Source organism: Lygodium microphyllum, chromosome 3, assembly GCF_053477565.2.
Source record: "Lygodium microphyllum isolate KBCC chromosome 3, Lygodium_microphyllum_v1.1.10, whole genome shotgun sequence".
Lineage (NCBI taxonomy): Eukaryota > Viridiplantae > Streptophyta > Polypodiopsida > Schizaeales > Lygodiaceae > Lygodium > Lygodium microphyllum.
The window spans coordinates 171,887,229-171,907,733 of record NC_141137.1 but is presented as its reverse complement, the minus strand read 5'-3'; the positions used below and the strand labels follow the sequence as shown (position 1 = coordinate 171,907,733).

The window sequence follows — 20,505 nt, the reverse complement described above, 5'->3', positions numbered from 1 at the left end:
ATCACATTTATTGCAGCTGGTTGGCCAGCAGATTTATGGCCATTGTAGCTGGTCCGCCAGTTTTGGTTGATTCCTATTTATAGCCCACCCTGCACTTTCGCTGGTTATTATCTTTTCTATAGCTAGACAGCATGCTTTGTCTTCAGCCTCTCCTCTGCACTCAGCGCCGCCATTGTCATCAGCCTGAACCGATGCTCTCACTGACACCTTAGGCTTTGTGCAAGGACTGATGACTTGTATTTAGCTTTCCATTCAGATTCAATGCAGAGTTATCACTTCATTCTCTTCTCTCTTGCAGTCTCTCTCTTCTCTTTTCTCTCTATGTTCTTGTTTCCATTCTATTGTGTATTCTTACAGATAGCCATCCGAGCTCTATGATTGTTACATGGGGGATAATTGCATGGGTTGCAAATAGAGGCTCAACCTGCAGATATGAGGATGTACATGGGTGTCATGCTTACCTTGCCTTGGGTTGGCTTGTGAGCAAGCTTGCCATGTGAGATTTCTCACAGACATTGTAGACCTGTGGCACTGTCACAAATGGGACCACTAGATGCAGCTATGCTATAGATTTAGTGGACATATCCACTGCAGAAACACTCCAAAAATTTGGACAAAGATTGTCCATACTGTCTACAATAGATGGGAGAGGCTGCAACACAATTCAGAGACTACGAAGAGAGATGTTTTTCTCAGGATCTGGGATTTTGGCACTTTCTTCCATTGTCAACTGCATATAAACTAGCACTATAGACCTCTCTATAGGTTATTCATTCACATCTTGTAATAGAAGTCCCTTACAAGGCAATTGTGTACTTATTTTGCCTTGGCATACTTCATCCTGAGAGAATTTATTATTATTATTATTTCTCTCTGAAAACAAAAACGTACTTGTTCTAGTGCATCTAACCAGCACCTGAAAGCATTAATCATTTCTATGTGTGAATATGGCCCCAAGTTCCAGCCATAGATGCCCAATTGAACCATATAGGTGAAAATCTGTGCTAACTTTGTCAAACCCACTGCATGGGTTATAATATGTTAGCCAGCCTCCAACGCACTAGATTAGATATCTTCAACTCCCAAAAACAAATAGACTAATCAGGTGTACAAATATAAAAACAATACAAGTTCATTTTCTGATGAGTTGTAACATTGATCACCCTGACTCTATTCCACTTCAGTTTTCAGTTATGTCTATGGATTCTATGGATATAATAAATGTCTAGTGGCTGTAATTAAGCCAAAAAATCAGTAAGAAACACCCTCCATTCTATGACCCCATCTGTTGTGTCTACTTGGTCCCTGCATGGTTGGCCTATTGTGCTTCCCATGTGTTAAATTTCCATGACCCCCCATCCCACTTGCTTGCTAGGCCTCCTCACCACTCGCATTTGTTCTGTCCACATCTCCCTTGGCAAAGAAACCATTCGATTGCCGTCTTTTTGTCCTCACATGGCTATCTGCTGCCAGCTGCCCATCCATTGGCTGGGCATGTACCATGCCCATTTGCTTGCTTGGCTGGACATGTACCATGCCTAGCATCTTCAATTACTCTTTTAATATGGACCTCACTAGTCCTTTACTTTACAATCGAAAGAAATTATTTTGCTTGTATAAGAGCATTGGAAGATGCAGCATATAGCTGCTGAAAAGCATCTCCAGCAGATGGAGTGTTGTTTCCTACTCTACTGGAGCTGCCGATGTTTCTTTATTTTAATGTAAAGTTCATTTAGTTCTGCAGCAACCCATGCCAATGAAATCCTCATATTTCTGTCTTGCAAATCTAGTTTCATTGGGTTTATATAGCTGACGCCCCTCTCTTCAATTCAAACAAGTGATAATCAGGAGCCTTGCATGAATAAAATAGGAGACTTCTAGCCCTACCAAAGCTAGACATCTAATTCTACATTATAACACATGGATTAAATGTCACCTCAAAACCAGAATAAAGACAAAATGTTGATGAATTTCACTGTCTAAGCCCATGTTAAGATTATGAAAGGTCATGTGGCTGATTTAATAAGTACACCAATCTTCATAAGTATCACTTGTGCAAGGGAGTCCCAAAAGCAGAGAGCAAGTTGCTATGTGATTCTATGTAAAGCATGGAAAGATTCTTTTCGTTGGAATTTTGCTGTAACATCTGGAATATACATATGCTTATTGGGGGTTTGCGTGCTTGAATCATTTGCTCTATACATGTGGATACCACTTAGATCTCCATCCCAAAATAGAAAGCTAGGCCAAAGATTCATTTTATGGGTGACTAATTCCAAGAAAGAATTCAATGGTAGAAAGCAGCATGCTTCTCGATGTGCCAATCATGTGGTTCAAGATCATTGAGGAATGGACAAATGAAGAAACACACACAAAATTGAATCAAGAATAAGAGGACGAGTGCTATTAGAAGCAGAAATATTCAGCACAAGGAACAACTTTGTTTTGCTCTTCACAGTATGTTTTAAATTAATTTTAAAAGAAGAAAGAGGATTTTGGATTTCTTTTTGGTGAAATGGGGTGGGATTGGGCAATGGTGGTGGGGTGTTTGTGTGGTTCATTGTAAGAAAAGAGAATACAACAGAGTATAGGAAATTTGTAAGCAAGTGACGAACAGAGAATATGGAGAATCAAAAAATTTGATGAGTGCACATGATTACATTAGATAGCTAATGCCTCCCAGCCATGCACTTCTATTAGGAATCTTTGATAGCGCAGAGGAATTAGGAGAGAGAAAAAGCTATGTATGAAGAAAAGTGTGGCTGATGCTAGTAAAACATGCCACAAACTAATAGGCAAATTAGAGTGTTGCTTGCATGTTTTTTCAAGCATACGACCAAAACTGACCATCAATTGGTAGGTTCAAGAATCCCGCATGTTATTTACCTTCTGTAGTAATTACATAACTCAGCCACCATCCACTGTTGAGACTGGGACCTACTAGGTAAATGTGCTGCTCATAAATGCTTTCTCCTCATATGGGGGGTATACAAACATAGAGTCAGTAATTACCTATGTAGTTACCTAAGGGGTGGAGCATTCATTCACCAATTATTCTTGCATGTTCACCTACTGTTAAATATCCGTTCTAAAACCTAGGGGGCACTATGTTTCTAAAAAAGTCTCTTGCTGTTTGTGCTTTCCTTATTTTAATGCAGAAACTCACATTTACGTGCATGTGGCTGTACAGATTGGCACATTATCCTGAAAAAGAAAAATCAAGATTAGAAGCTTACATGTATCCTCAAGCGGCAGCTGCATCTTTGAGTGGCGCTTCTCTTGAAGAAAATCATAATATGCTGTTTCTTCATACATGTCCCTGTTAGCAAGGAAAAAAAGGATACTTGGTTTTCAAGATATCCATGTGCAATAGAATATGCCTTGCCAACAATATCACACAATAACTGGGAAAAACGAGACATGGAAAGGATGGTATTACTCATTAAAAAAACTCTTTAAACAATGACAAATAAGAAATACATTTTGTTGGAAGTACATTACATGGAAATCTCTTTGATTTTTCCTTACGATGTGTATGTGTGCATCCCACACATTGTTGGAACTCGCAAATGGATGCAAGGATGCAAAACAACACTTAAATAGTTAATTTTCTTTTCTTTGAAAAGAAAAACTCAGCACATTCATCTGCATGGGAGTGCTTCCATGCAATAACCTCAGAGTGTTAAAATGTAGTGTCCATTTTCGTTCACGAGTAATAACTGCAGCACAGAAGTAATCATGATTAACACTTGTGCTCATGTGAGCTGGCATCGCCTAAATGTACAGCTAGACAAGTAAACATTACTTTTTTTGTCTTTGCATGTGTCATGTGGAAGGAATCGAATGAGCTTTCGTATTGTACCAGATCCAACAAAGCAATTTTACATTAAGGGAAACAATTATGGGTTGTGGTATTAGAGTTTGGCCAGACTTACTAGACCTAACAGATGCTACCAAAAGAAACTTTCTTCTCAAAAAGCAGGATAATCCGCAGGAGAAACCTCTTCAGACTTATCCTCAATTAAAATCTTGCCACATGAGAGTTCGTTTTAACTGAGATATGATGTTTGAAAGACAGAGCCATAACTTAAAACACTATCCATACTCAGAAGTTCCAATATCAAGCGAGCAAAGACTCCATTACTTACGCTAGATCTGCTAGATTTTGGCACTTGTTGATGGTTTTTCCTTCAGGATATTCTAGACATGAATGATGCATGACCATCTGCTTCAGGGTGTGTTTTGTGCTCTTGATGTCATTATCCACTAAAAAGCACTGCAAAAACAGAAGTTTTACATGACACTCCACATCCAAAAATTCATGAAGTATAAGCAAGGACTTCATTGCAAACCTGAATTATGATGTGCATTGTTCTCAATCTAATGGTATCAAACAACATCTCAAATTTGACTTCAGGTATAAATAGCGCTAAACACGCCTAAACATTCAGCTATACTATATTCCCTTTCCCAAAACAGAAAATTCTATTAAAAATCATCTCATGATCCTTGATGACCAGCTCAATTTGGCAATAGCAAAGATCACCACCAATATGGCCCGTTGGTGATCATATCTTGTGTAGATAGATTGTACCCAATTGGTCTTTTTGCTTCATGTCGTGCAAGTCTATTCTCTTGATTTTTGAGCTCTAAATTATTAAGGTAGAACCCATATAAAAATAATAAGGGAGTAGACCAATTTCCTACTAGGATGTCCTTCCTGTACATCGTGCTGAATAAAAGTCAATCAGGAGGAAGTATATTGACAAAACATGTGACAAGCGAATGAAAACGGTCCCAAGTTCCATTTGGCACAAAATGCTCCCTAGTGGCACAGAATGCCTCTCTTTTCTTTCACATGTTCTCTGAATCACCCTGTTCTATGGCTTGTTTGCATTTGGCTATTCAAATATACCATGCAACAATGTTGTTCTTAAGCTCCCATCTATGGCAATGTCCTGCAGACCACTCAGTTCCTCAAAAGTCAGGAGTTTCAATCACCCTGGGCTCATGACCTGAAATGGAATAACAGATGCTCCACAGCCAAGATTCTCTCTAGGGTCTAAATAGAGATGATTCATACTCTCTTTTTTTTTTTTTTGCAAATAAAGTGTGGCTAATTGTATTACTTCAGAAAAGCCCCAATACAAGGAAGTGCTCATGCTCAACAGACTAGCTGGAGTTGATGCAGAGTCACAGATATATCAAGTGTACAAGACTCTTAGGGTGGTCTAGGGGGGATGGGGGCAAGAAGCCATGGAGGGGGGTGTATCGCCATCTAGGGTTGCCTGCCTGCATTGCAAAAAACAGGTCCTGGCCACCCCAAGTGCGCATGAAATGAAAACAGAGCTCTTGACGAGCTCGAGACTTGCTCTCCTACACCTGGTCCCATCGGCCACGGAGGGAGTGGATGATGGAGGTCCAAAGCTATGCTAAAGTCGCCTGTATTGAAAGTCTATCTCCGCCAAAAACCTATTGATACCGCGCCTTCCAGACATGTCATCTAGTAAGAATCCCTATGATCTCCCATACCTCAGAGCGGTCTCCCATACCTCAGAGCGGTCTGTTGTGAGCTCCAATACCTGGTGGATGGGTAGAACCTCCAAACCGACCATTGTGCACGACCCTGCCTCAATAATGAATATCGTGTTTTGCATCCTAGCCTCATACAAAAGGTGATAGCCCTGGCTGATTGCTTGCCAGCAGAAAGCTCCCCATGAGATACATCCAAGGCTGGGTGCTATACAGCGGAGGACACAGCATGCTCCTCTCCACACAAGCTACGCCGCCTCACACAACCAAAGGCAGTGCTTTGGAGATTCCAGAGGCTGCTGTGTGCAGCGTTTACAACCACCCTCCTGCATCTGGGAGCTAACCAACTTTCCACTGCCAGGTCTCCATATGCCACCATCCATAAAAAATACGATACCCTCCTCGGCCTCCAGCTATCCCATTGGCAGCGCCAGAAGGTCCGTCGGAAAGCCTCCATGATGCTGTGCTCCACCCAATACCTGCTACGTGACGGTGCCCAATCCATGTCCTTTTGCATTAGTACGTGTCTACCAATCCTAGCTGTGTACTCCAAGATCCTCGGTGGCTTCTTGGCAACCGCAGTGGCCGGCCATAGCCACTCTCCCGGATCCCACTCCAGCTCATCAAGTGGCCTGCCCTCCCAAATCCAAAGGCATCAGTCCCTGAGCTCCTCCCAGAAGACATAGGGATCCAGCAGCCATGTCTTTCCTTGAAGGCCAACCACCCGAATCCTCCTCCATGAGAGGACAACTATCCCCTCATCCTGCTGCCCTCTGTCAAGGGTCACAGACGCCCCCCTCCTACACGGTGAAGAACGTCCCATGTGCACCCCGCCCACTCTACTTGCCACCTGTAGGGGGATACCTGCTGGTGAAAACCTAGTGGCCCATACCTCCCCTGGCTCTCCTATCGGGGGGCCAAGCCACTCCTGAGGTATTGCTACGCCAATCTCCCTTTTTCTCAACTCAACTCCTCTCTGGCAACCTGATGCTCGCTTCAGCACCTCCTTGTCCACCATCCTGTAACACCTCCCGTCTATCTTGATGGTATGGGTCGGGCCGGCCTCCCAACCAGCCCACTCGATGTGGGGGCGCTCGGCAATCTGTATCCCATCCCGATCTCTGACTTGGGGGTTCCAAATCATCGATTGGCGGTCTATCTCCTCCTAGCAACCTGGGGGGCTCTGAATTAGGGCCTTACGGAGGCCCTACCACACACTATCCCATCCCAATCTCTAACCTGGGGGTTCTAGATCATCGGCTAGCGGTCTATCTCCTCCTAGCAGCTTGGGGGGCTCTGAATTAGGGCCTCACAGAGGCCTTTCCACACACGAAGCAAGCTGCGTAGGAAGGGGGATCTTGGGGGGGGGGGGGGGGGGGGTGATTCAAGCCGTCGTGAAGATCCATCTCAAGGACAGCCTCCAATTACTGCAACGCCTCGATCTACAATCCTGGAGACCCTCTTGCAATAGAACCTTCCCGGTTTTCCCTCCTAGTATGAGACCGCAGACTACTAGCTTGCCCAAGAGGGCCATACTCTGATAGTCTGGGTCTATGACCCCAAGCCCTCCCTCTAACCGATGCCAGATGATGGTCGCCCATGCCACCTTGGCTAGGGAATCCCTGGAACTGTTTGACATGGCCCAAAGGAAGTTCCGCACTAGGCGACGAAGCTGAGCTACACAGGATGAGGAGAAGCACCAACACGAGGTGATGTACCAAGCCGTTGCTAGGAGTACCTGGTTAACCACCAGGGCTTGACCTACTAGGGAAAGGCGAGTTGTACTCCAATGGGTTAGCTTCCTCCGAATAGAGTCAAGGACTGGAAGACCCATCTAAGTCCCAAGTGGACGCCCCACTCCGTGCTAGAGTCCTGGTCTGTAAGAAAACCAACCGACTTTGGCCAGTTGATTTTCGCTCCTGTTGCTGTACAAAACACCCCGAGAGCCAGTCTCACTCTCTCTAGCATCAACTCATCGCCCTCTATGTAGAGTGTTGTATCATTTGCATACTCTGAGTCTAACAACTCCGTCTCCTCTCTCATTGGTAGTCGGAGGCCGCGTAACCCACTCACACGTGACCTAAGGAAGTGAGACATTGCCTTTGCAAAGAGTAAGAACAAGTACAGGGCCAGCCCTGCCGGACTGATCTCTCCAGCTGAAACTCCTCCCCTTGCCTGCCACCTATGAGAATCCTACTGGTCGACGATTTGTAAAGTGTGGAGACCCCGCGGATCCATGCCTAGGGGAAGCCCAACCTCACCATGGTACCCTCTAAGAAGTCCCAGTCCACCCTATCATAGGCTTCGTCAAAGTCCAGGAGAAGTATAGCCAATCCCTGACCACTGTGCTGAGCTCACTTTGTGGCCTCAAAGAAGGTGAAGACATTGTCTAGGATGCTCCTATCCTGGACAAAGCCTGTTTGTGTGCCATGAATGATGTCTGGAAGCACAGGTTTGAGTCACCTACCAATCATCTTTGCTAGTGCCTTATAGGCTACTGATAGTAAGGTGATCGGTCTCCACTAGCATAGCTCCAATCGGTCTCCCCCTTTGGGGAGGAGATTGATAAGACCTGCCGAAAGACTCCCTGGCATCTGCTGTCCTGAAGTGAAAATCTCTTGGAAGGTCAACATTAAGGGGTCCTTCACCACCTCCCAATAGATACTGAAGAAGGCCTTAAAGAGGCCATCCTCTCCTGGGCATTTCTGCCCATCCTATGTATGGAAAGCCTCCTCTAGTTCCTTCTCTGGGAAGGGGGCTAGGAGGGAGCGTCCTCTATGACGAGGGATGAGGTGTGATCCAAGACCTGCTCTCTACATCGCTGTCCTCTAGCTGGGGCTATCTCCTGCTAGAAAAGGCATTTGTAGTAGTTGGTGGAAATCTTCATCACCTTGTCCGGGCTAGAACGAGTCCTCCCATACTAATCTTGAAGGCTGCATATTTGCTCTCCTGAGGTGCGGGGCTGGTGCACCTAGAAAAACTCCTTGCACATCGTGTCTCCCTTCTATACCTAGAAGGCTGCTGAGGTGTGGAATGAGAACTCTGAGCGCCTGTCCTCTAGGCCGGTGATGACAACTCGTGTGCGCACCTCCTGTGCGTGGAGGATGGGATCCCCTGGTGCCTCCTATAGTAATCTCTACGTGGCTGCTAGGTCTTGCCGGAGTGCTCTCTCCTCCTCCCAGCTCTGCTGCCTGGCCCGTAGAGCTGCCTCCCTAGTCCAAATCCGCTCAATCTATCTCTTCACCTCCTCCCTCCTATAGATTGAGTCAGGGATCCGACAAGATCGTGTGTCTAGGGCAAATGGTGGGGGATCAAGTGTCAAGAGAACCGTGTAGTGATCAGACAAAGTGGTGCCCGCCAACCTACCCGGCCTCCACGAGAGCATCCCCTCTCCCACATAGAACCTGTCCAACCGCTCCACTCTAGCTAGCCGCCTGTATCCCCAAGTGAAGTCCAGCAATCTCTCCCTCCTGTGGAAAGTTGGGTCTCTCTAAGTATCGCGTGCTTCTACTGCCAGTAGAAAGACTTCCCATGCCTCCTGCTCCTCCCCAGCCATGCCCTAGTAATTTTTGCCTCTGCTTTGCCGGTCCTCTAGGGCCTCCAGGTTGTTGAAGTCTCCTCCAACAATCCAGGAGTCCACCTCTAGGAGTCCTATTGCGATCTCCACCCAAAACCTGCTGCGTGCCCTAACCTCAGTAAGGGCATAGACATTGAGGACTCCAAGGCACGAGTCCCCAATATCCAATTTGATCCATAGAACCCTCCCTGCCACTATCGTCCCATGGGCATTGATGGCATGCTCCCAGTAGGTGTGTGAACTACCTGGGAGTACCTTCCCTACCCGCTGGGCCTGGGCGGGAGTGAGCTTGTGCTCTTGTAGAAGTAAGATGTTGATCCGTCCGACAAGGATAGGCTGCAGTTCTTGCCAAACAATCAACTTCCTGGAATCACATGCTCCACTATAGTGGAGACTATTCACATTCCACGATGCAAGATGTAAACATATAGGGAAACCTGTGATTGATTGAACAAGCATCTGTTTGGTGTGGAAGCTGTTGACGAGGAAGAGGAGCTATGAGGCATGCGGATATGCTTCGCTGCTTGCCGGCCTGGACAGTGAACTCCATTCCCCCATGGTAGCCCTCAGATGGACCATCAAGGTGATGGATGCACCTAATGGTACCACCAGGGCATCTATCAACCAAGTTGATAAAGGCGAGACTTTGTACACTGGTAGAAGCGGGCCCCCTGTGCCAAGGGCGGCGGGCCACTTGATCACATCCATTAGAGCTCTCCATTACGGAGGGGCTCGAAAGATAATACTCAGATGTGGGGCCTCGGCCCCAGCCCATTAGTTAATGTCCATCATGCAACCTGGCCACTGTTCGGAGAAAAGTACTAGTTCACCTTCTCCCATCCACTTGGAGATGTGGTCTGCCACTTGGCTCTTCACCTCCTCTATCTATCGTCGTCCAATCTCCTGTGTGAGAGGTCTGAAGGAAGAAGGCGTAGTTTGGTCCATCTGGTGGTGCTAGTAGATGGATCTTGCTGCTCCTTGACTTGCGTACCACGAAGATTCCAATCTCCAAGGGTAGTGGGAACTCTCCGCGCTCCGCAACTCTCATGTAAGACCACGGCCCATTGTGAAAACAATCCTGTGGTAGCAGCCGTGCCTGTCTCGGGAAAGTGTGATGGGTGGCATGGACGGATGAATTGGTGGCTGTGGGGAGGGGGGGGGGTTCGACTACTGGTGAGTGGAGGATGTCGGCATAGGAGCTCCTCCCTGCTTGTGGTTTGGGGGGGGTCACCTGTACTGGGTGGGGATCAGGGGGGGTGATCGGCGGGGGTGATGATGGGGAGGGGAAGGATGGAGGGATGGGGGGGTGGTTGAATGCACAAGGCAGGTGTGGGGGGAGGGGGGCTGTGGGCTAGGGTCGGGGAGGGGGCCGTGGGGAGGGGGGGGGGGGGAGGGTGTGGGCCCACAGGTGAGGTGGCCTCTGACGCCTCCGTGGGGGGTGGGTGTGTGGGGCTATGGTCTTGCCAAGTGGGGCGAGGAGGGGGGGCCGCGTGGTGCTTTACCGAGGGGGTGACGCTCGCCCTCCTGCACCCTGCTGCCGTGGTAGTGTCTTAAGGGGTTGTCTATGGCTCCCCCTGCCGTCTCCCTCTCTGTCGTCTCTAGACCTATGTAAACCCATTTGCATCCACTTGTGGGCTTGTCAGCAATGCCGCCTTGGCTTGGAAGCACGTGCACTCTCCTGCCTAATGCCCAAAGTCATGGCAACGCAGGTACTACCCTGGCTGCTCAGTCACAATAACCTATTGCCTGAAAGAGTGACCGCCTGTCTCTATCTCTGGAAACTGTGGTATATTCTTTGTCGCCTTCACTGCCACCCGTACCTTTGGGACTCCTGTGGTTGTCACTGCATCCACAAAACAGGCGGGAAGGATAGTGCCGAAGAGCCGTCCAAAGTTTTCCACTAACTAGCGATACTCTATCGCCAGTCCGGGGAAGAGTAGGGTGACCGGGTGTCTAAGGAACCTGTTATGGAGTGCGAATGCCTCCACTATGAAACCACTGTACGAGGGAACCATGTAGATGACCCCCTTCAAGAAACCATATAGTGTGCCGGGGGGGGGGGAGGGGTGGAGATAACAGGCGGGGGATTGGTAAGGGGACAGGTAGGGCAGGGGTGGGCGGCTAGGGGTAAAGAAAACAGAGTGGGGGTGAGCGGGACAGGCGCAGGGGCAGCAGGCGGGCGCAGGCGGGGCGGCAGGCGGGTGCAGGATGGACACAGGGCGGGGGCCAGGGTGGACGCAGGGCGGCGGCAGGTCGGACGTAGGTGGGGGCAGCAGGCGGAGTAGGTAGGATGGTGGGTCGGGCTCAGGCGGAGCGACAAGTCCCCGGCGCAGGCCTAGACATTTTTTCTTGCTTGGGATTATTTAAACGATTCATACTCTCTATGGGAGAATGGAGAGACTACAAGTCGACTATGAGCAGATGAGAAGAAGGAGAGATGCCTTTATGGGGACATGAGGCTTTGGCACCTTTTCCTTAGCAGCACACATGGTTTGACATTATAGGTCACCAAATTGAATGTTCACTCAGCCATTGCACTTATGATGTACTTGGCAGTCCCTTACGTGGCCTTTTTGTACTTTGTATTTTATGTCAGCAATTTTATCCAAGGTGTTCTTACTAGACTTTGTTTTCTTGGGGAAAAAGAAGACCTTTTTTCTAAATTTCTAGAAGACTCCAACAAAAATTTGTCGCTTCCATAGAAGTTTGAATACGCTCAAGAGTTGTGCTCACACAAGTGTGCTATCTATGCACAATGTCCTATAGAAGAATGCTCAACATTAGTAGAGTTCTGACCTTCAACACCTCTTCTAGGAGCAAAGAAAGTGAACCCAACATGCAAGAAAGACATTGTTAAGCTACCAAACATTTACCCATAATAGTAGCTAGTTTCTTTGCTCTTGTACAATTCCAAATGTGAATGAGAGAATTACTCAAAAAATACAATAGTCTTGAACTTTTGTAGGAGACATGAATGATGACTCATATAGTTCTATAAATAGGGCACATGTGGCATGGCCATTTCATCCTTAATCCTCACATCCATGCACCATCCCAAAATGCATGCGCTCATCCTATGCATCTGACAGCTTCAACTTGGGGGAGTAGTTGCTGTCTGCTGCCCTAGCATCATCATCCCTATTGCTGCATCATCTCTCTGCTGTGTTTGGGCCTGCCACTGCTCCACGAAAACTCCAAAGAACTTGGCTGCTGCTACATTTGCTCCTCAATAGTGAATGTTGCTGCTGCAGCCCAGATATTTTGCATCACTAACTTGCCATGTCAATGGTCATCCAAAAGAAGTCTTGCTGTAGAATTGTTGTCCGGGAGGTGCTGCTCCTGTCACAACTTGTCATGTTGTCATGTTAGAGGGAAACAGCTCTGTTTTGGCTGTCCACACATGCCCTGCAGCTGACTGGCTGATTCTGCACCCTTCAACATTAAGCTAGGCCTTTCGAATCCAATCCTAAATATGATACTCTCCTGCTGTCTATGATGTTATTAATGACTCCATCGACCCCCTTCATCCTGCTCCTAGAGAAAAGAAAGCCTGTTTGGGTATCTCTCTTCTGCCACTGCATAAAGCCTCCACCTCCACTTCCCCTACATTATCGTTGGGTGAACATTGTATCCTTCTTTCATTACATTATCATCTCATTTCCATTCGTTCTAACCAGGTCTAAGCAGTCATTTGTTAGTCATGTTGTTCATGCACTTTTCTGCATTCTCTATTAGCTCTCATGTTCTCACATGGTTAGTGCTCTCCACACTTGAGCCAATATGAGCATTAAGACTTCCAAAGCACATGCTAACATTTGATGTCTAGGCCTCTCTCACCAAAGCACTCACCTTCTGAGCCTGAACCCTTTCATCAAGTTTCCCCATCTATAGAGGCTCTAAAGAAGTGGTAGTTCCATCTATCACCTTTGACATCCACAGACCCCCTCCATCTTCAACGTAGGGTGCTACCCAACCTCCTTATGTTCCAGCAATCATTACAACACGTTCTTTGGAAGGTGCATCTCAAATAGGGCAACAAATTGGTGACGACAGTCACTTCTTAGTAGGGGAGAAGAAAACGACTGGCAATCCAAAATCTACATCTCAGCTAGGCCCACTAACAAGTATGCATGCACACACTGTTTTCTATAAGCCAAGCATTCTTTCTGTTGCTCTTGCCTCTTCTGATCTACAGAAATCGGCTATAAATCACAATGGAAAACCAAACCCATACCAATATGTAACTTCAATAAAAGATACACATCTACCTTACGGTGCATTGTTGCCAAGGACACCATTCATGTACTCTGCATATCACATCTAGCATCAAGTGTGTACCACTCTCAACTCTTAGTGATACCGCCTTGGGAATCCCACTCACACGCACCATCCTAAGAAGTTGGCACTGGGATTTCCTTCTCATGCCTCTGCAGCACCTCCATTTGTCACTTGGCTACTAAGTTTTCACATATGCTAATGCCGAGTTGGCCCACTACACCTACCCAGCCTTTACACCTGCCTGAGCTTAAGCAAAACAAGTTGGGAGGATCGTAGCTTTTCTTGAAAGTACATCTAATTATACAAAAGAGATTGCAATCATTTTTAATTTTCAGGAAAGCATCCAAACACTACCATATCCTGAACTTTGCAAACACCCCAAAGTACTCAAAAAACATCCAAATAAATTCAAACCAAGAAAAACCTTTCTTAAGTACAGCCGTTTCACATCTTCCCAATGCAGCTTTCCACTCTCTTGGAAAATAGATGGATTCCAACAAGCACCTCTAGCAACCATGACAGATGATGCACCTTGACCAAGCAAAGGACACAAGTTAACAAGACTTTCATTTCACAACAAAGAATACATACAACGTTAAAAAATCACAGAAAACACATTTGCAATAACATATAGAAGCAAACAAAAAAAGTCAAGGTGGTGCTTAGACTCAAATAATCCCTTTATCTAGACACATGCAACAACACCGCTTGGTTCAGCAATAAATTGTGCAACTTCAGCAACATTAGTAATCCACTGGACAAAGAGGGCAAAACAATGTTAGCAAGATCACCTATATGGGAGCAGCCAGGTTAGAATGCCTTCAAATTTCCATTCAAGAAGGCAACAAGTCAAGAGAACCCTGATTTTGGGATGCACCTACTAGTGTCAAAGTCTACAACCATTTTGGCCAGACACACTTGCATATTCATTTGAGTATTCTATCCATAATATTTTGGACCTATCTATTAATTATGAGAATGAACATGAGGCTTGGGAGCTCCAGATGTTGATTATTTGCAGAGGGTAGTGAAATAATGGAGGATTGACTAGCAGGCCACACTACCACAAGACACGATATGTGCACACAAGAAATTCCTTTTTTGATAGCACAATGTCCATGATGTAAGAATCAAATCCATTGATTATTAAGAGATGCCATCAAGTTTTTATTCCTTTTTTGCATACTGCTTGTAACCTAGTGCCATGGTTGTCAAGTACAGAAAGTTTGATATGGTACAGTATGATAAAATATGGTGCTAGATGGTACCTTAAGATTTTTAAAGGTACACTACAATAAAAATACATCACACTATCCTAAGATATACTTGAAACATAATTCTTTTGAGAAAATATGGTAGAGAAGTTGTTTGGATCTCAAATAACATAATCCCAAGCAAGAATCATATTAGTATAAGGAGCATTTAGCTCATCCCAAAGTGCAGTTCAGACAGGAAAAGAAGTATCCATTAAGTTGGTTCCTTATGGTGCTAATACATAAGGTATATTACCTAAAGAACGGTACAGTATGAACTCTTTCATACGTGGTACTAGTGCAACTATGCCTAGTGCTGAATACCAAAGCTTGACAGGCAATCTATATCCCCCTAATGAACCTACTTATTTTGCATCCAAGCACACTTTTAACAAAAAAACTGAAAATTAAAGGAGGGCTAGAGAGTTCAAACACTGTAAGGGTTCCCAATACCCAATGAAACTGCCACCTTCTGGGAGGATCATTAGCTTTCTATTCCTTATTGGACAACTTGGTACAATAACAGGAGCAGGCTGTTGAACAGAATGTACAGAAATCAGTGAGCACACTCAATCTAGAGTTCCAGGAGAGTGTTGAACACAACTAGTTCACTTGGACTGCACCAGAATGATGAGAGGGCCATGCAATCACAGACATGTCACATGAAGAAAATGACGTCAGAGTGATGCGAATTGCAGCATTTGACAGCAAAGAAGATGAAGGTTCTGCCAACAATTTACCCGAACACAAAGTAACACAAGGAATAAAAAATGTAGCAGTTGACAGAAAAGGTGATGCAGGCTCACTACCACGTCCTGAATCCTGGCAGGACAGCAATCAGTTGTAGTGGGTAGAAACAAAGGTAACAATCCATGTAGAGGATGGCAGCATTCTGGTTGAGTCGACCTAATGTGAAAATGCATCACTATGAAGACTAAACTGGAAGCAGACAGCCACATGATGCAAGGTAGACCCAGGACTTCTCTTGAAACTTCACAAATCAAAATGCAGTAGCGGCATCATTTTTTGCTGATCACTACTGCTAGCAATTGATCAACAAACAGCACGAGACAATAGCTGAATATACTAGTTTGAGCTGGTATGGGTGCCATCTACCACAAACAGAAGCTATCAATACCTATATAGGACACACAGCAAGCTGCCACACCTAAACACAAGGCACACACTTTGGGGCTGACAGAAATACTCAAAAAAGCACAATCTCACAACCATTCAAATCTGGCTAGACAAAGGACTATCTATTTGTAGACTCAATTGTTCAACCCTTGTGCAACATCCTATAGCTTTCATATGTTTAAATGTACTCTTTGAACTAAAGTTTTAATGGCCTTAAAACTCTCAACTTTAGACCTCCACTCAGATTAGAGTGTACTAGAGCCTAACTTTGAGTCCTGGAACTGCACATGGGTACAACTTACAAGCGACTAATTCATTTGCTTGATGGCTCAACATGACATTTAGCCTAACCCAAGCACACCAAATTGTAGTGCCGAGCTATGTTTACTCCACCTAGACTTGAGACATTTGGCACTCATTATTTCACAAGCATGTCCACAAGGCCCAAGTGCCAGTAGGCACATGCAATACCCAAGGTTCAAAGATAAAGGTGGGTATGTGGGTGTTGTGATAAGCAAAATAGGACACGGTGACCATGTACCAAATAACCAAACTGACATAAAACAAAGGATATCATCCTGCAGCAGCAATCACAAAGGCAATAGTAGGGATCAAAAAGGTTGTGGAGCATTGGTGTTGGCAATGCCAACAATATAGTTGCAGAAATAAACACCAACTTGATTTAAATTGGTTGCAATAACTCACCTAAAATGGTAAAATTAGCCTGCCCCACAACAACCAACACTCCCTCCTCATCCTGCCCCTAAAGAAGAGGCAGGCTTCACCCTTCTCCATCCATCATCTATCTACCCTTGCTTTTGTAACTTCGTATTCTCTATGCAACATGGCAAACATACATGTGTTTCACCAAGCATAAAACGTGAAATGTGTTTCATTGGAAAAAAATATTTCATATGCAATGTTTCCTACCCATTTCATTTCAAGGGAAAAAAAGAAATTTCCATTGAAGGCCTACAAAATATATATTTTTAAAATGTCTTATTCTCCCATTTCATACGATTTCACTTAGGACCTATCCAAGGGTGAAAGGTTACATGCTGAAATGCAATGTTACGAGGGTGACACGTTTTGCGGTTACCTTCCTCCGCAATCATGAGGGCAAGAGGTGGACAAAAGTAATGGTAGAATGGTGTTGGTAATGCTACAATATACTTGCACCAATGCACACTTGCTTGACTTCCACAACTTGCCTGAAGGAGTTACATCAACCTGTCCTACAACAATTTATTCTTCTCTAGACTATGGCACAACTGTCACCATCTCATTTCCTAGCCTTGACGAGTACTTCACTCCCTTTTCTTCAAAATGCGCATATTGAGCTAAAAAATGGATTACAGATTATTTAGTTCTCTATTGCAGCCCCAAAGCTCAATTATTACCGACATTTCCTAGAGAGTGGAAGTCTCCCAAAAGTCAAGCCCTGATTTGGGAGGATCCACTCATCTATAAATAGTCAAGCTACACACCACTCGGTCCATTCCTATTTTGCAGATTGTTGGCACCCGTTCTCTGCTATCCACACCCCTTCCGGTGGATATCTCAATTCCTGCTTGCTATCTACAGGCTAGTGCTTGCATCCAGCCCTCCATCAACTGTGGATAGATGCTGGCAGCAGCTTTCCGGCCTGCTATCACTGTTTCCAGCCATTGCCATCAACTAAGCAATCTCCACACACTATGTTTGCTGCTCTACAACCTGTTCCAGCTTGCATTTCCTGCATCCAGCCAGTCACCAGCCAGCCATGTCATCATCCATTGCTGCATTTTCAGTCTGCTGCTGTTGCCCACCTCATTCAAATAGTTCTTGTGTTGCTGCCTACTGTTCAAGCTGTTCCAGACCTATTCAACACCGATCCACACTCTCCAGATCTGCATTTGCTTTTGACATATGTGTTTGGAGGCTATTTTCTGCATTCCAGGATCTGTCAAAGTACGACACACTCTAGAGCTCATATCCTCTGCCTTAGTCCTCCATGGACACGAGAGTTCAAGCTTCTGATTCACCTTGCATAGTGTATTTGCCGCATTGATCATTGTACTTATTCATTTATCATTATTCATTCATCTTTAGTGTTAATCGCCTCTGAGTTACCCTAGCCCTGCAAAGTTCATTTATAAATCTATGCTTTGTCATATGATTGTATTTCTATTTTGTATTTGAGTATTTCTTTACATGGTATCATAGCTAGGTACTCTTTGAAAAAACCTAGACCCTTGATTTAGAAAGCTTGACATAAAAACGAGATCTTAGAGGGAAGATCACTTTGAATACATCATCATCACTTTAGTCTGCCAAGTATCCTATGCTGAGAAGTAAGCAAGAGTGGGAGCAAGAGTGGGCTTCACAGCTAGCTCCATGAAGTTCCGACACTAGAGGAGAGAGATTAGACTACCATGGATGGAGTCTACAGACCATATGAGGTTTCACGTGCTAAGTTCAACTTGATCTCAAGTATCGAGCCCAACAATTGTTAGTGAAGAGAGATAGCAACTCATCTCAGCTAGAGACAGTAAATAGCAATAGAGAGAGAGTGTGTGTTGTCACTGTCGACACAAGATTGATTGAAAAGTAAGGTACCAAAGTACAAAGTACAACAAACCTTAGACTTTAGGAATGTATGAGTGGCTTAAAGTGCCTTTATAGAAGTGTGTAATGTGCGATAAGTAACCAAACTATGTAACATAAATACACAAATAAAGAATAATGTGGTTGGGCAAAAAACCCTCTCTTACAAAGAGTAAAAAGTGCCCTAGTGTCCTATGTGCGGATCACCGACACTCCTGTGTGAGTGTAGGTGTGAGTAAAACCCAACAACCTACCTAGAGTGATTAGTGATCAACATACAAGAATCATCCACCAACGGAAATCAAATTTAAAGCATTGCGAAATGCTTGAATTTTTTCGCGAGGAAGAGCTTTGGTGAAGATGTTTGCTACATTGTTGTTGGTAGGATAGTAAACAAGGCTAATATCCCTTGCATGTAGCCTCTCTCTGACAAAGTGATAATGTATCTCAATGTGTTTCGTGCATGCATGAAACACTGGGTTGTTCCATACCATTGCAACGGCACTTCAATTGTCAATAAACAAAGAAGTAGGCTTCGTAACAAATACATCAAGATCAACCAACAAACGTCTCAGCCATACACATTCAATTGTAGTAGTAAAAGCGGCCTTGTATTCAACTTCACAATACGATGTGGCAAAAATGGATTGTTTCTTACTAAGCCAAGGAATGCAAGAAGAGCCAAGAAAGAAACAATTTTCACTTGTAGAGTGACGAGAATCAAACTCTCCAACCCAATCGGAATCAATGTAAGCATGTAACTGCAACAGCCCTCCCCTTGGTATAAAGCAATCCAAGAGTTCTAGTACCCTACAAGTAATGAAAAACAAGCTTCGCAGCTTTTGCCAACGTGACATGCATACGCTGTGCATATATTTTCTCACGGCTGAAACTGCAAATTGAATATCTAGCCTTCTGTTGCATAAACAAATAATGCATCCAACTGTTGGAGCATGTGTATGAATATCAAACATATCATTGTCATCATGCAAAGACAGCTTAAGTCCAGTCTCCATCAGTGTGCTTACTGGCTTGCAATCCTGGAAGCCAAATCTCTCAAGGAGTTTACCAATATATCCGGACCTAGTATCATGAATAAACTGAATGCCCAAATAGTAATGCAAAGGCCCTAAATCTGACATATCAAAAGTTTGTTGCAATTTTTCTTAAATGCTGAAATTTGATGAGCATGTGCCCCTATGAACAAAAGATCATCCACATAAAGACAAATGACCAACAAGGATCCCCCCTCTTTGCATACATAAAGAGTAGACTTTGATGGGCTGTTAATGAGCCCTTGGCTGAGTACGAAGGCATCAATTTTGACATACCAAGCTTGTGGAGCTTGTTTCAAACCATACAAAACCTTTTTCAACTTGCATACCAAGTGTTCGGATCCTTTAACTACAAAACCCATGGGCTATTGAACGTACACTTCTTCCAGAAGTTCTCATGTAAAAATGCAGTTTTAATGTCAAGCTGGTGCACAACCCAACCATAATGGGCAGCCAATGAGACCATACATCTGATAGTGGTCATACAACCTTCTTCCATTTGAACATTTTCAAGCTCCTTTAAAAAAAAATACGAGTATCATTTTTTCCAATAAACATATGCTCAAGTGTAAGCCATGCCGCTTGTGAAGTGGCAGTAGACTGAATATGCGGGATTATAGACCACTAAATTGCCAATGCAATAAGTGGCAATGCTAGGGCATCCCTAGTGTCGCAAGCCTTCTGTGCAGTTGTTCTTTGGGATGGTGGCTGAACAGGAGCTTGCCTCTGACTACGACCTCCTTGTGGAGGAGTTGCAAGAGCCATATCACCAAGACAGACTTCTTTCCCACTGATATAATCCTTGTGGAGGAGTTGTTCTTTGGGATGGTGGCTGAACAGGAGCTTGCCTCTGACCACGACCTCCTTGTGGAGGAGTTGCAAGAGCCATATCACCAAGACGGACTTCTTTCCCACTGATATAATCCCAAAGATTTTTTGCAATGAGTACATTCTTCATCATGAAGGACCATAGAGAATAGTTGCCATCCAATCTATCCTCTATTGATACATAAGTGAAGACATCACTTTGTCCTTGATTTTCCATGATAAATGTCACTCTTCCAAATGCGTAGGAGCAGTAACAAAA

General features: G+C 44.7%; 1 protein-coding gene across 7 annotated transcripts in view; it reads right to left on the bottom strand.

The window, feature by feature from the left end:
* Window positions 1-20,505, bottom strand: part of LOC148039182 (Aldolase-type TIM barrel family protein) — a 190,556-nt gene that overhangs the window by 13,420 nt on the left and 156,631 nt on the right. For all 7 annotated transcript variants that reach the window (XR_015690370.1, XM_087675085.1, XM_087675083.1 and 4 more), the window contains exons 7-9: window positions 13,812-13,918; window positions 4,149-4,276; window positions 3,237-3,319 (exon numbers count right to left, since the gene is read on the bottom strand). Coding sequence is in view for 6 of the 7 variants with exons in the window: in XM_087675085.1 (XP_087531211.1) it covers window positions 3,237-3,319; window positions 4,149-4,276; window positions 13,812-13,918 (318 nt within the window). In the remaining variant the exon portion in view is untranslated. The remainder of the gene's footprint in view (window positions 1-3,236; window positions 3,320-4,148; window positions 4,277-13,811; window positions 13,919-20,505) is intronic.